Genomic DNA, 15,057 nt, shown 5'->3' with positions numbered 1-15,057 from the left:
ATGTCCCACAGGTAAGTGATGTACTCAGTGGTGGGACTAACAATGGGAAAAGTGCCTAAGGAGAAGACATAGGAGGTTGTAAATATCTCCTCAGCCTATACAACCTTCAGCGAGATAAGACATGGTTTTTGCTTCTGGAGTTCCAAGCCTGTCTGGTAACAGAGCTTCAATCTTTATCATCAACCATCCACAGAGGAACTCAGATATCTACCCAGGGATTTTCCTCTTATAGACCCCATTCAGGTGAGTCTGAGAGTTCAATAGATACTTCAGGGAAGGTTCAGCAAGAATGAAAGTGGAAAACTTTTACCTGAAGTCAGTCACCTGTGAACTGAACTGTCTTGAAAAGCCAAGATATTTGCCATATTTGTTTGCTACACTGATTAATTAACTTATGATTCATTTAATGTTATAAAGAGAAATATCTGTTGGACTCAGCAACACAAGGATTGTTGATGACAATTAAGAGATGGGAATGGAAATTCAGTGGGTGAAATTGAAGAATTAGAAACATACAGTGGTTCCAATAAATTATTACTTATTAGCAGGAGTTTGGCAGTTAAGGGGAGGAGAGAAAAAAGTACTAGCTTTCTAGGTATGTGCAGTGAAATAAATGCATTTTTCAGATTTTTATGATAAGATGTATTTGAGCAGTTTCTGTATTTATTATTATGGAAAGACCCAGACTCATGGGCATAGATACTATTTTGCAACAGTGTTCTTGAGACATACACTTCATAGTATCTTCTCTCATGTTGGACGTTCACATTAAAAAGCTATGCTTAAGATGCTCCAGTGGGTATGCTAGCAAGCTTTACTTAGGAATTTTTTCTTAGGAAGAGGTGGGGAAGCAATGGAGACATTTGTGAGTTAAAACAACAAACATCAGCCAAATCTCATCACCAGTGATAATCATACACTTTGTAAGAATGAAAGAACTATGTCAATCCTTTACATATATTGATTAAATTTGTCTACTAACTTAGGAGGATGAATACTACTATCCCCACTATTTGAGTAAGGACATTAACATTTTGAATGGACCTTTAGTCTCACTAAGTCCATACAGCAAATTCAAGATTCAAGCAGTGGTTTTCCGATTCAAAAGTTTGACACTTAAAACCATTCAGAAACTCTGTTACCATTTATGTTTTAAAATTCTTATCTCATCTATTACAGCACATTGTCTGTGTTCTGATGTAAATTGTGGGTTAATTCCCTTTGTTCATTTTTCTAGTGAGATGGTCAATCAATAAGGTGTCTTGACATCCTAAAGATATGATTCCTTTCTCCTTTGATAGATTGCTTTCTGCAACAAAGGTATATAACTGGGTTTGGAATGCTGACACAAATAAGGAAGATTTTTTCTCATCGCAATCTCTTGGAGATCACCTGAGCTTATTAGATATTATTTTGTAGATGAAGGGGTTCATCATGGGGGTTATCATGGTGTAGGTCATTGAGGTCATCAGACTCATCCTAGAGGATGAAATGCCTGCAAAACTGAGGTTTACATACCCCATTGCCTCTGCTTTAGAACAAGGCAACTACAAAGAGGTGAGACCCTAAGGTAGATCGTGTTTTCCTCCATATGTCCATTTCTGTCTTCTCTTTCTGTTTTTAGAAATGCTTTCTATTTTTCTTTTAATGAAAGATACAAAAAGGTCATATTAAATGAAGTGTTCTTGGGAGGCTTGCCAACTATACTATTTCTAGATTCTCTAGGGAAAAGATCATATAATGTTGATAAATTCCCTTCATCAATCTTTTCAAAATTATCATGGCTGGAAGTGATACGATCCAGGAAATAAGGCAAATAAGTGATAATATGCTGTACCTGGTCTCTGTGTATAAATGTGTGTGTGTGTGTGTGTGTGTGTGTGTGTGTGTGTCTGTGTCTGTGTTGTGGTATGTGGTGTATGAGCAGTTCTCTGGGCAGTGGTACTTAGGTTTATGTACTCCAAACAATGACCTTGTAGCTTACTTACTTTATTGTACAGTAGATACTAACATAGCATTTAAAGCAATTATACCCCAATTAAAAAAAATAAAAGAATATTGTAGTGCGTGAAGGAAGTCAGGAACCAACAACAACAAAAAAAGATACAACCAGTCAGTTGGAGATAAAAAGGGGATTCATTTCTATTTATAGGAATCATCTGAAGCAAAATTAAAAATGTAAAAGGAACACTGTTTGAATGAAGGTTCAGCAGTAGCAGCAGGAAGTTCACATTGTTCCTCAGCATTCTCTAACATCATCTCTTCTTGCTCATTCCCCTCCATACTTTGGCTTCCCCTTGAGTCTTGACTATGTGAGATAAGCACAGCTGAAACATCCTCTGAGGCTTTAGACTGACTCCTCCCCCAACAGGGTGCATTTGTCCCTCAGATAAGCTGATGTGTCTGCATCATCTTCCTTCAAGCCTCTGTTCAAATTTCTGCTTGTTTGCAAGTCTTGAACTCCTAGTAAAATGTAGCAGCACCATTCATTCTATTTTATACTTGTATGTTTTTTCCATAGCATTTATCACAGTAAGACATGGTAATTTGTTTCTTAATTAGTTAATTCACATTTTTATTCATTATTGTGTTGTGGGGAGTTTTGTTCTTGGCAGTCTATACTTTTACCCTAGAAGCTGGCATTCAACATAAATTCCTCAGATGCATGAAAGAATTTTGCATTAAAACACAGTCACACATGAACTCTTGGGAGGGAATCTGAATTTTAGGATGTTATAATCACAGGTGTCACAGAAGATCCTTTTATTTTTAATTTTTTTATATATTTATTTTTGATTGGAAGATAATTGCTTTACAGTACTGTGTTGGTTTCTGCCATATATTGACATGAATCAGCCATGAGTATATATATGTTCCCTCCCTCTTGAACCTCCCTCCCACTTCCCACCCCATCCTACCCCTCTAGGTTGTCACAGAGCACTGAGTTTGAACACTCTGCATCATACAACAAACTCCCACTATCTGTCTGTTTTACAGCTGGTAATGTATATGCTTCAATGCTACTCTCTCAATTTGCCCCACCCTCTCCTTCCCCCACTGTGTCCACAGGTCTGTTCTCTCGCAGGGTATCAATGGAGACCCAGACATAGAAGATCCTTTTTAAAATGACTACAAATATAATACATAGCATTTTACACGTGTAGAAATTAATGATGTAATTATATATATTTTTTCCCCTAGTAGTGACCACCACCATATGGTACTAGGCAATGGTACACAAATTTCAAAATTTCTTCTTCTCGGATTATCAGATGAACCAGAACAACAGCCTCTAATATTTGGGCTTTTCCTCTCCATGTACCTGATCACCATGTTTGGAAACCTGCTCATCATCCTGGCTGTCAGCTCAGATCCCTTCCTCCACACACCCATGTACTTCTTCCTCTCCAACCTGTCCTTTGTGGACATCTGTTTCACCTCCACCACCGTCCCAAAGATGCTGCTGAATATTCAAACTCAAAGCAAAGTCATTACCTACGAAGGTTGCATAGCCCAGATGTATTATTTCCTTCTCTTTATACAGTTGGACATCTTTCTCCTGACAGTGATGGCCTATGATCGGTTTGTGGCCATCTGCCATCCTCTGCGCTACACAGTCATCATGAACCCTATTCTCTGTGGAATGCTGGTTCTCATATCCTGGGTGATAGGTGCTCTGAACTCTTCATTACAAAGCTTAATGGTGTTGAGGTTGTCCTTCTCTACAGTCTTGGAAATCCCCCACTTTTTCTGTGAATTGAAACAAGTGATCCAACTTGCCAGTGGTGATACCTTTCTTAATAATATTGTGATGTATTTTGGAGTTGGTATATTTGGTGGTGTTCCTCTTGGTGGAATACTTTACTCCTACTCTAAGATAGCATCTTCCATACACAGAATCTCATCAGCTCAGGGGAAGTATAAAGCCTTTTCTACCTGTGTGTCTCACCTCTCAGTCGTCTCCTTATTTTATTGTACAGGCTTTGGAGTGTACCTTAGCTCTGCCACTGGGCACAGCTCATTCTCCAGTGCAACAGCTTCAGTGATGTACACAGTGGTCACACCCATGCTGAACCCCTTCATCTACAGTATGAGGAATAAGGACATAAAGAGGGCTCTAAAAATGTTTCTTTGGAAGGTCAGTATAAAAGTGCAACTTGTCCTGGTGCTAAAGAAATGCCTGTGAGTACAGGACTCAAATATTGGAGGCAGGAATAGCAAATATTTGTTCAGATTGTGAAATAGCATTTGTTCCTTATATTAACTGCTTAGTATATCTATTTCTTTAATTTCAACTTCTGTATACAAATCTAGGTAACCCACTTGATTAAGCTTTTAGTCTGCATGATATATGAAGTCTTCCATTTTTCTGTTTCCTATTTTCCCTAAGCTTGTCCCAAACGTGGATGAGAAATTTTTGGAAATTTCCATTTACTTATTGATGTACACAGGGTCAGTGATCACATGAGAAGTGGTTTATTGTTGGGGTAAAATATTGTTTCTTGTGATTACATTTTCTATTGAATTATCTTTCTGCTTCTTAAGAGCTTCCACTGCAGCCTTCAAATATGATTCCTTCAAGTACTCTAAATGGAGTGTCTCCCACAACTCTAAATTTTGCTGTAACCAGTTAAAGTGTAGTGATAGTAAATGTATATCTTCCTAACTATTCACGGTTAGGTTTGAGGGAACCTCAGTAGAATCACTTGTAATTATTGTATATAAAATAAACTTGAATCATAGTAATATTGTGTGTGATCACTCTCTCAGTTGTGTCTGACTCTGCAACCGCATGGAGATTAATACTGTAGTCTGCCAGGCTCCTCTGTCATGGGATTTGCCAGGCAAGAATACTGGAGTGGGTTGCCATTTCCTACTCCAGAGGATCTTTGCAACCCAGGGATCAAACCACATCTACTGTGTCTCCAGCACTGGCAAGTGGGTTTTACATACCGAGCCACCTGGAAGCCCCTGTGTTATACTCGATCTTATCCAGAAGGTGAAGAAGTGAAATGCTATTCAAATATCAGAACAAATGACCAGAATTAGGAGCAGCATGTTGTTATAATTTCCCTCAGTTCTGTTCTTTTTGATCATTGTACCAAAAATTATTGTATTGTTAACTGTTACAGGGCTTCCCTGGTGGCTCAGATAGTAAAAAATCTGCCTGGAATGTGGGAGACCAGGGTTCAATCCCTGGGTTAGGAAGACCTCTGGAGAATGGAATGGCAACCCACTCCAGTATTCTTGTCTGGAGAATCCCATGGACAGGAGCCTGGCAGGCTACAGTCCATGGGATCTCTTAAGAGTCCAACATGAATGAATGACTAACACACATGACAGTTAGCTGTTATTCATAACAAGTCATTCTAAAAGTAAATCATTAAACATAATGCATTTGCTTTCAAATGGGATTATATGATAGGGAGTTGACTGGAGTTATGATTACCTCTTCTTGGATCTCTTATCAACTGCTAGGCTCTATGTTGTGTTTTTTAAGGTTTATCCATGACGAACATGATGTTGTGCTGCTCCTCTCTCTTGAATCACTTTGTGCCAACTTATTCCTTTTTTATATGTAGGTCAGTCTTTTTATAGGAAATAATTGGGATTATCAAATATTTATTGTTTTATTTAAATTTCTCTGTTCCAATGTCCATATATGACACTTTGCTTTCTACCTAGTTAGAAGAGTTTTCTCTCACCAATTTTAGGTGTGACTTAAAACATATTCTCTGTATGCTACCCTGAGCCATGCCCCACCAGAGGATTTCAAATTCTTAACTAACTCATTGGAGTATGAGTGAGTGAGTGTTAGTTGCTCAGTTGTGTTTGACTTTTTGTGATTCCATGGACTGTAGCCTGCCAGGTTTCTCTATCCATGTAATTCTCCAGGCAAGAATATTGGAATGGGTTGCCGTTCCCTTCTCCAGGGGATCTTTCTAACCCAGGGATCGAATCTGGGTCTCCTGCATAGAAGGCAGATTCTTTATCATCTGAGCCACCAGGGAAGCCCCCACTGGAGCACAATTAGACACAATAAATCACACATTTTAAATGTATGCTGTTTGCTGAATTACAAAAATTTACAGTACACATTACATGGTTCCATTTTTGTGTAGTTTGAATAATTGCACAATAAGTTTTAATTTATTTATAAAGTTTTTGCTAAAAATGTAATTTCCCTGAGCCTCAGTTTTACTTATGTCAGAAGGAAATGTGGGATAATAAATCTTAACTTCATATGAATGTTGTGAGCAGTGAGTGAGAAGTACAGAAGTACTTTGCTGAGTCTACAGACCATGTTCAAAGTTAGGAATATATGTACGTATATATTTGCCTGCATCTGTCTACAGATTTCTCTCAAATAAACACACTCACACATATATGCATGGGCGACACATTCTCATTTGGAATCCCATTTCTTGTGTTGAAACAAAACTTAAGAGAAAGTTAGAGGGAGAGCAGTGAAAAGAATGAATGAATTAACATAAATTAGAAAGAATGTAGAACTGCTGACAGCAAGATTTAAAGTAGAATGCACGACCTTAATTTTATTAATAATAATGGATTACTTTCCCCACCTTGAATTCACAATGGCCTCAAAATTATGGCCACAGTTATATTTAGGCAAAATGAAATTCTCTTTATTAGCTAATGGGGCAAAAGATCTTCAAAGGGACCCAAATTTCTCCCTCTGTTTAAGGTAGAATTTCAGCACAAAAACGCTGTACCTAAAGGAAGCTCACTGACTGAGTTGAAAGTCTTTTAAACTCAGCTTCTAGGAACAACATCTGATTGGACAAGTATCTGTATTAGATTCCAGTATTCTTGCCTGGAAAAACCATGGACAGAGGGGCCTGGTGGGCTACAGTCCATCGGGTCACAAAGTCAGACATGACTGAGCAACTAACAATACTCTTAAAAATTACCACATTAGCAAGTTACAAAGTGTGGTAGCATGGCCTGGGCAGTCTGAGGCAGTGGATTAAGGCTCCAGTCTCTTCAGGGACGGGAGTTCAAATCCCACTGCTGCCATCTCTATGGGCTTCCCTTGTGTGTAAAGAATTTGCCTGCAATGTGGGAGACCTGGGTTCGATTCTTGGGTTGGGAAGATCCCCTGGAGAAGGGAACGGCTAACCACTCCAGCATTCTAGCTTAGAGAATTCCATGGTCTGTATAGTCCGTGGGGTTGCAAAGAGTCGGACACGTCTTAGCGACTTTCACTTTCACTTTCAGCAGGTTATAACACATATCTAAAAGTTCTATAACGTTAGAAGCCTAAAAAAGTTCTCACTGGACTCAAATTATGATGTCAGCAGGACAGCAATCCCTCTAAGTGCTGCAGAACAGCATGCATTAAATTTCATATTTTACTTCTAGTGGACACCAGCCTTCCTTGGTTTATGGTCTTTCCTCCATATTTAAACTCAAGTGCACAGGCATTTTGAAATGTTAATTACTAATTACTCTAATTACTCTTTCTTTGTCTTCCTCCCTAAGAGAACTAAATGATTATGTTAGACCAACTTGGGTATCTGTGCTAATCTGATATCAAGATCACTGATTAGCAAACATACTCCATCTGCTGTTGTAATTTCCCTTGCTATGTAAGCTAGAATATTCAAAAGTTCTTGTGATTATGACACAGAAATCTTCTGGGGGATTTTATTCTTTCTACTAAAAGTCTTTTTTCAGATACAACTTATTTGATGTCACTCAAGAATCCTTATAAAATAATCAAACAGAATTTACTATTGCATATAAAGTGAGTGAAAAAGATTCTTTCAAAATTACATACATGGAAGACTTGGTGAAGACTTACAGATACTTGTACCTGGATATAAAACAGAGCCACTTCCTTGCTACTCAAACTGTGATCCACAGACCAGGACCTGCAGCATCAGGAACACGTAGGAAACTGTTAGAACTGTAGTGTCCCTGACACCCTGAATCAGACCTGTTGAATCATAATTTGCATTTATATTATAATCTTTGGTGATTTGTAGGAGCACTAAATTTAGAGAAGTGCTAGTTTAGAATCAATTTTTATACCTTTTCACTGATGGTATTTGGGCCAGTATAATTATTTGTATTGAATGCTGTTCTGGGCATTACAGGTGTTCAGCCCAATGTAGCATCTCTTTAGACATTGCAAAATACACCTAGTTGCAAAATTATCTCTGATAGAGAATCACTGCATTGGAGTTTGTGAACTAAAAGCATTCTGATGATCAAGACCCCGAATCAAGACTCCATCCCTTTTTTGATTTATACTTTTGAGCAGAACATTAAACACCCTGAGTCTCATTTCTATAATGGAGAATGAAGCAAAAAGAGGACTACATCACAGGATGAACTTTTATAAGAATTAAATCAGACAATCCCTATAATGTGCTAAGTTATATTATGCCATATGACAATATCTAAATTTGTCTTATAATTACAAATATTGATAATGAAGTACCAAATGACAGCTCATAACTTCTGATGTACATGAAAATCCTAATTGTGTTGGCAAAAATTGTTGGGCAGCCAAGAACACAGTGTTTAAGGTTTTATATGAAAGGTCAATGCTTTCATACTCATAAAATAATTTTTAGAAATATCAGGAGCTATGTTTTTACCACCAGCCAAAGCTTGGAAGATCCAAGGGATATAATCAAGAGAGAATTCTTAGCCTTAGCCTTTGAGAAAACTTAATTCTGGCTACAATAAGGTGCTGGGAGGTTTACACCTTTGGGCATAGGAGAATTAAGGAGAAGGAGTAATAAAAACAGAATTCACCTGCATTGTAACCTGGTCTCAGGAACAGAGAATAAAAAGGAAAATTTTCCTTTCTGTCCAGACTCATGTCCCTAGGGAAATCATGTTCTGAGTGTGGGAATTACAGCAGAAAGATGCCTAATGAGAAGATGTGTGTGTTAGTTGTTCAGTTGTGTCCAGCTCTTTATGATCCCGTGAGCTGTAGCCTACCAGGCTCCTCCATCCAGGCAATTCTCCAGGCAAGAATGCTGGAGTGGGTTGCCATTCCTTTCTCCAGGGGATCTTCCCAACCCAGGGATCGAAGCCGGGTCTCATGCATTGCAGGCAGATTCTTTACCATCTGAATCACTAGGGAAGCCCAAATGAGATAAAGTGAGCTATAAATCTCTGCTGCAGGCCTCTCAGTCTTAGAAACCTGGATGCCACAGAATATGTTTCCTTTTGCACACCTAAGTCTGGCTAGGAAACTGATCCTTCATTCCCTTTAGCTGTCATGTGGGGATAGAGCCTCAGTCTCCAATATCAACCATTCAGGAGAAATCTGAAATTCCACAAAAGACCTTGCTATCATATTTCCCGTCCAGGAGAGTCTGGGATCCCAGTAAATGCTGTGGCAGAGGTTTGGAGAGAATGGTAAACTAGAATTTATATCTCAAGTCAGCTGTGAACCAATCTAGCCTAGCTCAGATACCAGAGATTAGCCTGTTATTTTCTGGTCTGATTTATAAATAAGTATATTTAGTTATGATCTAAAAAGAAAGGAAGACATTGACCTCAGTAATGTAAGGCTCAGTGTTGCAAATTAAATGGTAATAATGGAAGTCCAATTAGAAGAGTGTGTGGGAGGCATAAAGCACTTCCAGAAAATTTTGAACATAAGCCTAATGACATACTAAACAACAAGAGAAAAGAAATAGATTACTAGATGTGGTAGGATATAGAGTGAAGTCAGTGTATTTATTTTTATTAATAAGACAAAGCAACCTTAACTATTTCTGTGTTAGTGAGTAAAATCTGGACCAAGTGGTTCTTGCAAATACATACCTACAATAAAGCTTCTTGAAACATAGTAACTTCTCTTTCCTGGATAGTAGCATAAAAAATTTGTTATGTGAAAATGGGCACACTACAGAGCTTTACTTTGCTGTTATTTTATAACTTATGAGGCTGTATATACATATCAATTTGTTTACCATTTACTCTCTTAATCAGAACCTACAATAAAGCTTCTTGAAACATAGTAACTTCTCTTTCCTGGATAGTAGCATAAAAAATTTGTTATGTGAAAACGGGCACACTACAGAGCTTTACTTTGCTGTTATTTTATAACTTATGAGGCTGTATATACATATCCATTTGTTTACCATTTACTCTCTTAATCAGAACCTACAATAAAGCTTCTTGAAACATAGTAACTTCTCTTTCCTGGATAGTAGCATAAAAAATTTGTTATGTGAAAACGGGCACACTACAGAGCTTTACTTTGCTGTTATTTTATAACTTATGAGGCTGTATATACATATCCATTTGTTTACCATTTACTCTCTTAATCAGAACCTACAATAAAGCTTCTTGAAACATAGTAACTTCTCTTTCCTGGATAGTAGCATAAAAAACTTGTTATGTGAAAACGGGCACACTACAGAGCTTTACTTTGCTGTTATTTTATAACTTATGAGGCTGTATATACATATCCATTTGTTTACCATTTACTCTCTTAATCAGAAATTGTGAGAGTCCTTTGTATGGTGTGATTGGAATAATTGCATTCTGTCTTTGATCACATTATTTTAAAAGAATTGGCTTTATTTTTTCCACAAAATGATTGTCATTTAGTTATTTTATGTATATATAGATATATTTGTGAAAATGTTTGATACAAAACAAATTTTGTGTGGCCAAATCTAGCATTCAGTCATATGTGTTCTCTATTTTGCTTTTTATTTTTATTTTTTTGCATAATGAATTGTGTCATTGTGACATTATTCACTTGAAAAATTCTCATTTTAAACAAAAAAGAATGGTCTGCATATTTTTTAGTGCTAATTACCTATTATACATATTTCTAACTAACATATACATATATACATATACTTATCTAACATATACATAATTATATATATTTATAACTTTTAATATCATCTCTCCTATTCCTTATTGTTCCTTGTAGTCTTTGTGGTTAAATGTAATTCTAAAATTTATGTCATTATCTAAAAGATATTCTTCTTTGTCATTTGAGTAAAGGTCAACTTTGTCTTCCATGAGCACATTTGAATCTGTGTATCTTTATTTAAGATAAAAATTATAACTTGAATACTGCTTCCTCCGTGCATTTTAAGATACCTTCTCTTATATTCTTTTATTTTGAAGTCTTTGGCAATTTAATATTGAATTAGTGTCAATGTTGGTATCATTATGTTATTGCTTAACTCTAGAGCTCCAGTCAGAGCCACAAGCTCCGCTAACTGGGCACTGGTTCCCTGGGGGAGAGATTTTGCTTCTAAAACCTGTTCAGCAGTCACCACTGTGTTATCTGCTTTATGCTTTCCATCCCGAACAAAAGAACTGCCATCTGTGAATATTTTTATGTCAGGATTGTCTAATGGGGTATCCATTAGATCCCCCCGAGCTGTATAGTTTAAAGTTAGAAATTGGGAACAATCATGATCAAGTGTTTCATTTTCCTTCTCAGGAAGGAAGGTGGCAGGAATTTAAATTTTCACAAACTTTAAGCTTAGTTCCTGGTCCTTCTAACAACAATGTTTGATATTTAAGAAGCCTACTGTCTGTCATCCAAATATTAACCTTAGAATTTAAGATTCCACTCACGCCATGAGAAGTCAGTACAGTAAGGTTTCGTCCATTGATTATTTTTAAAGCTTTAGGTGCTAATAAAGCCGTTGCCCCAAATACTCTTAGGCAGTGGGGCCACCCACGTGCAATTACATCTAATTTGCTTAGATAAGCAATAGGTTGCTGGTGAGGCCCTCCAGGTTGTGTTAAGACTCCCAAGGACATACCTTTTCTTTCAGTGACAAATAAATTAAATTCTGACCCCGTGGGCAAGCTCAGAGCGGGAGCTTGCAGGACAGCAGTCTGAAGAACCTTAAAAGCCTTTTGTGTATCTGGAGACCAAACTAGTTTGTCTGTTCGGGCCTGCTGAGTTTCAGCTATAACTTTATATAAAGGCTGGGCAAGTTCCCCGTAACCCGGAATCCAAATATGACAGTAGCCTGTGATTCCCAGAAATCCTCTCAATTGTCTTAAAGTCATAGGTAGGGGATGGTTTAGTATAGGTTTAATTCTCTCAGGGCCTATGGCCCTAGTCCCTTCTGATATGATTAGGCCCAGATATCTAACAGATTGTTGACAAAGCTGAGCCTTCTCTCTTGATGCCTTATAATCGCAGCCTGCCAGAAAGTTTAAGAAGTCTTTTGAGGCTCGTGAACAAACTTCCTCTGTCTCAGCACACAGCAAAATATCATCTACATATTGTAACACCACTGTTTTGGAGCTATTAAAGTTTTCTAGATCCTGTGACAAACTTTGTCCAAATAAGTGAGGACTGTCACGAAATCCCTGGGGCAAAACTGTCTAGGTTACCTGAGAAGCTGGCTGCGTGGGGTCTTCAAAGGCAAATAGAAATTGACTTTCCTCCGCCAAAGGCACTGAATAGAAGGCATCTTTCAAATCAATTACTGAGAAATATTTGGCTTGTTCAGGAATTTCAGACAATAGAGTATAAGGATTAGGCACCACGGCATGTAAAGGAACCACAGCCTCATTTATTATTCGTAAATCTTGAACTAGTCTCCATTTATCATTTTATTTCTTTATACCCAAAATAGGAGTACTGCATGGACTGTTACAGGGAACTAATAGCCCCTGCTCCTTTAAATTCTCAATCATGGATTTTAACCCCTCCTTAACCTCAGGTTTCAGTGGATACTGCTTCTTATGTGGGAATAAGTGTGGGTCTTTGAGCTTGACAACTACAGGAATATCATTTTGTGCTCGACCCACAGATCTTCCATCAGCCCATACTCCAGGATTTACATTTTGTTCAACTAAAGGGAGAGAAAGGGAGGGCTCCATATTCATGAAAACAGAGGCATGGACCTTGCTCAGTATATCCCTCCCCAAAAAGGGGTGACGGTGATTCTGGCATGATCAGGAACTCGTGTGAAAATAGCACAGAATCCCAGTTGCAAGATAAAGGATAACTGAAATAATATCTTTTGGCTCATCCAGACAGTCCCATTACGGAAGCAGATCAGGAAGAAAGGGGGCCAGGGGCTTCAGTAAGCACGGAGTAAGTTGCCCCAGTGTCTAAAAGGATATCGATGGATTGGCCTCCCACAGTTATCAATACCTGGGGTTCCTCAGGTGTAATTAGGATGGGAGCTTGTGTGGGGACCCCCAGACACCTTCAGTCCTGATTGTCTTGAGAGTCCGACCCCTGAGACCTACGCCTCTGGGGGCAGTCTCTCCTCCAGTGTGGTCCTTTGCAGACCGGACCTGGAGCCGGGGGTGGCCTAGTTGCCTGAGGGCAATTCCGCTTGAGGTGCCCCTCCTTTCCACAGTAATAGCAAGCCCATCCCTTTTCACTTGGGTCCCTCTGGGCATTTCTCTCAGGCTGTTTAAGAGCGGTTTTCAGAGCCATTGCGAAGGCTTCAGTCTATTCCTTTGTCTTTCTCTGCCTTCCTTGCTTTTCTTCATATTCCCTTCCATAATAGACTGTCTGAGCAAGTTGTAACAGATTGTCTAAAGACTGATTTGGTCCACACGCCCATTTTGATAAGCGAATATCTGGAGCTGACTGAGTGAGAAATCTATCTTTTAAGATCACTTTTCCCTCCTCAGTTTCGGGATCGATTTCAGTGTATCTGCAAAGGGCTTCTCTCAGTCTATCCAGGAATTTACCAGGAGTCTCCTTTCCCTCTTGTTCTATGTTTGCTAGTTTGCCATAGTTTAAAGGCTTAGAACGCGCCTGCCTGAGTCATCTGACAAAATGACTCTGATCTCATCTTCCTTGTTCTTTACAGAACGGGTCTAATTGTAAAACAGTATTATTCTTAAAAGACCTTCCAACTGGCCACCGTTTGCCGTCCTCCAGTGAGTACCGTGGCCATGCACTATCACATAGGAAGACCAGGTGTGTCTTCTTTAAGCCCTGGGGATCAAATCTATCCCAGTTTTTCAGGATACAATTCAAAAGATTGAGGCTGGAATTATTAGCTCCCATCTGTAAGAGAGAAAAAAAGCGACCAGCACCATTTTTCTACTGGAGGTGTCCCTCCCTGCTCTAGATGGGGGTGTAGACAGACTTTACACCAAAAGCTTTTCCTTCCCGGTCAGACTTAGTCTGTCCCTTACCAACGCAGGTGTCACACTTGTCCCTCCCGGTTCTACCACCGAGATGGGGTGGGGATGCACCAGGGGTAGACCTGATGGCATCCCTGCCTGATGTCCAGCTCCTCACCATTAAAACTTTGCTTGCCTCTGATGCCACCCAGGGTGCAACCAGAGTAACCTTCCAGAAATGGCTCCCAAGCCAAGACTGCTGGGGGAAACATTTGTCACCTGAGTGCCTGTGCACGACCTTGAGTATATTCCTGGTCACAGTAAGACCGATACAAACATGAAACTGAGATGTTTCTTACAAGCGTCACCACACCAGTGTGAGCCTCCTCTTATCCACTAAGAGCCAGTGTTACCAAAGGAAAAAAAAACAACAAACATTGTAGTTCCGATCTGAGTAACCTTTAACCTCAGAGATGCTCTTGGAGCTAGAGCTCCATCTAGCTTTTGAACTTTCCATGCCTAGCGAGACTAGGCGCTTCCTGACTACCAATCCAAGTTTGGGACCTAGGCCACAGTACATATTAGCAACATAGATTACAAGTCCCTTAAAAATCTATGATCCACTAGATTAGGTTGTACTTCTAATTCCCAAAGAGTTATGAAATGGTCAAAGAGACCGAAAAGTTTGACCGAGAAAGGAGAGTTCGGTCCACACACTTTGCCCATTCTGGTCGGTTCCTGAAGGAGACGTTGGGTGCCTCTTGGCATTGGCAGGTCGGTATAAACCCCTGACAGGTTTCTGCCATAAGCCATATGAGGTCGCCGTGGAACTGCAGAGCAGGGCTCCTCACTTGGTTCGCACAGGGCATTTCATTCATTCACACAACCACACCCGTAGAGTTAGTAATGTACAGCAGAAAATGTGTTCGCTAGGAGAATAAAGAACTAGAGCTTCAAGCATCCTTACCTTGTCCTGAAGGATCCCGG

At 39.1% G+C, this 15,057-nt stretch overlaps 1 protein-coding gene across 1 annotated transcript; it reads left to right on the top strand.

Annotated features, from left to right (window-relative positions):
• Positions 1-4,186, top strand: LOC110122016 (olfactory receptor 7A17-like). The gene is made up of 2 exons (XM_020869368.2): positions 1-11; positions 3,202-4,186. Exons 1-2 carry the CDS (start codon positions 1-3, stop codon positions 4,184-4,186), a joined length of 996 nt encoding a protein of 331 aa, XP_020725027.2.
• Positions 4,187-15,057: the final 10,871 nt, after the last annotated feature.

Source organism: Odocoileus virginianus, chromosome 3, assembly GCF_023699985.2.
Source record: "Odocoileus virginianus isolate 20LAN1187 ecotype Illinois chromosome 3, Ovbor_1.2, whole genome shotgun sequence".
Lineage (NCBI taxonomy): Eukaryota > Metazoa > Chordata > Mammalia > Artiodactyla > Cervidae > Odocoileus > Odocoileus virginianus.
This window is presented reverse-complemented; position numbering and strand designations above follow the sequence as displayed.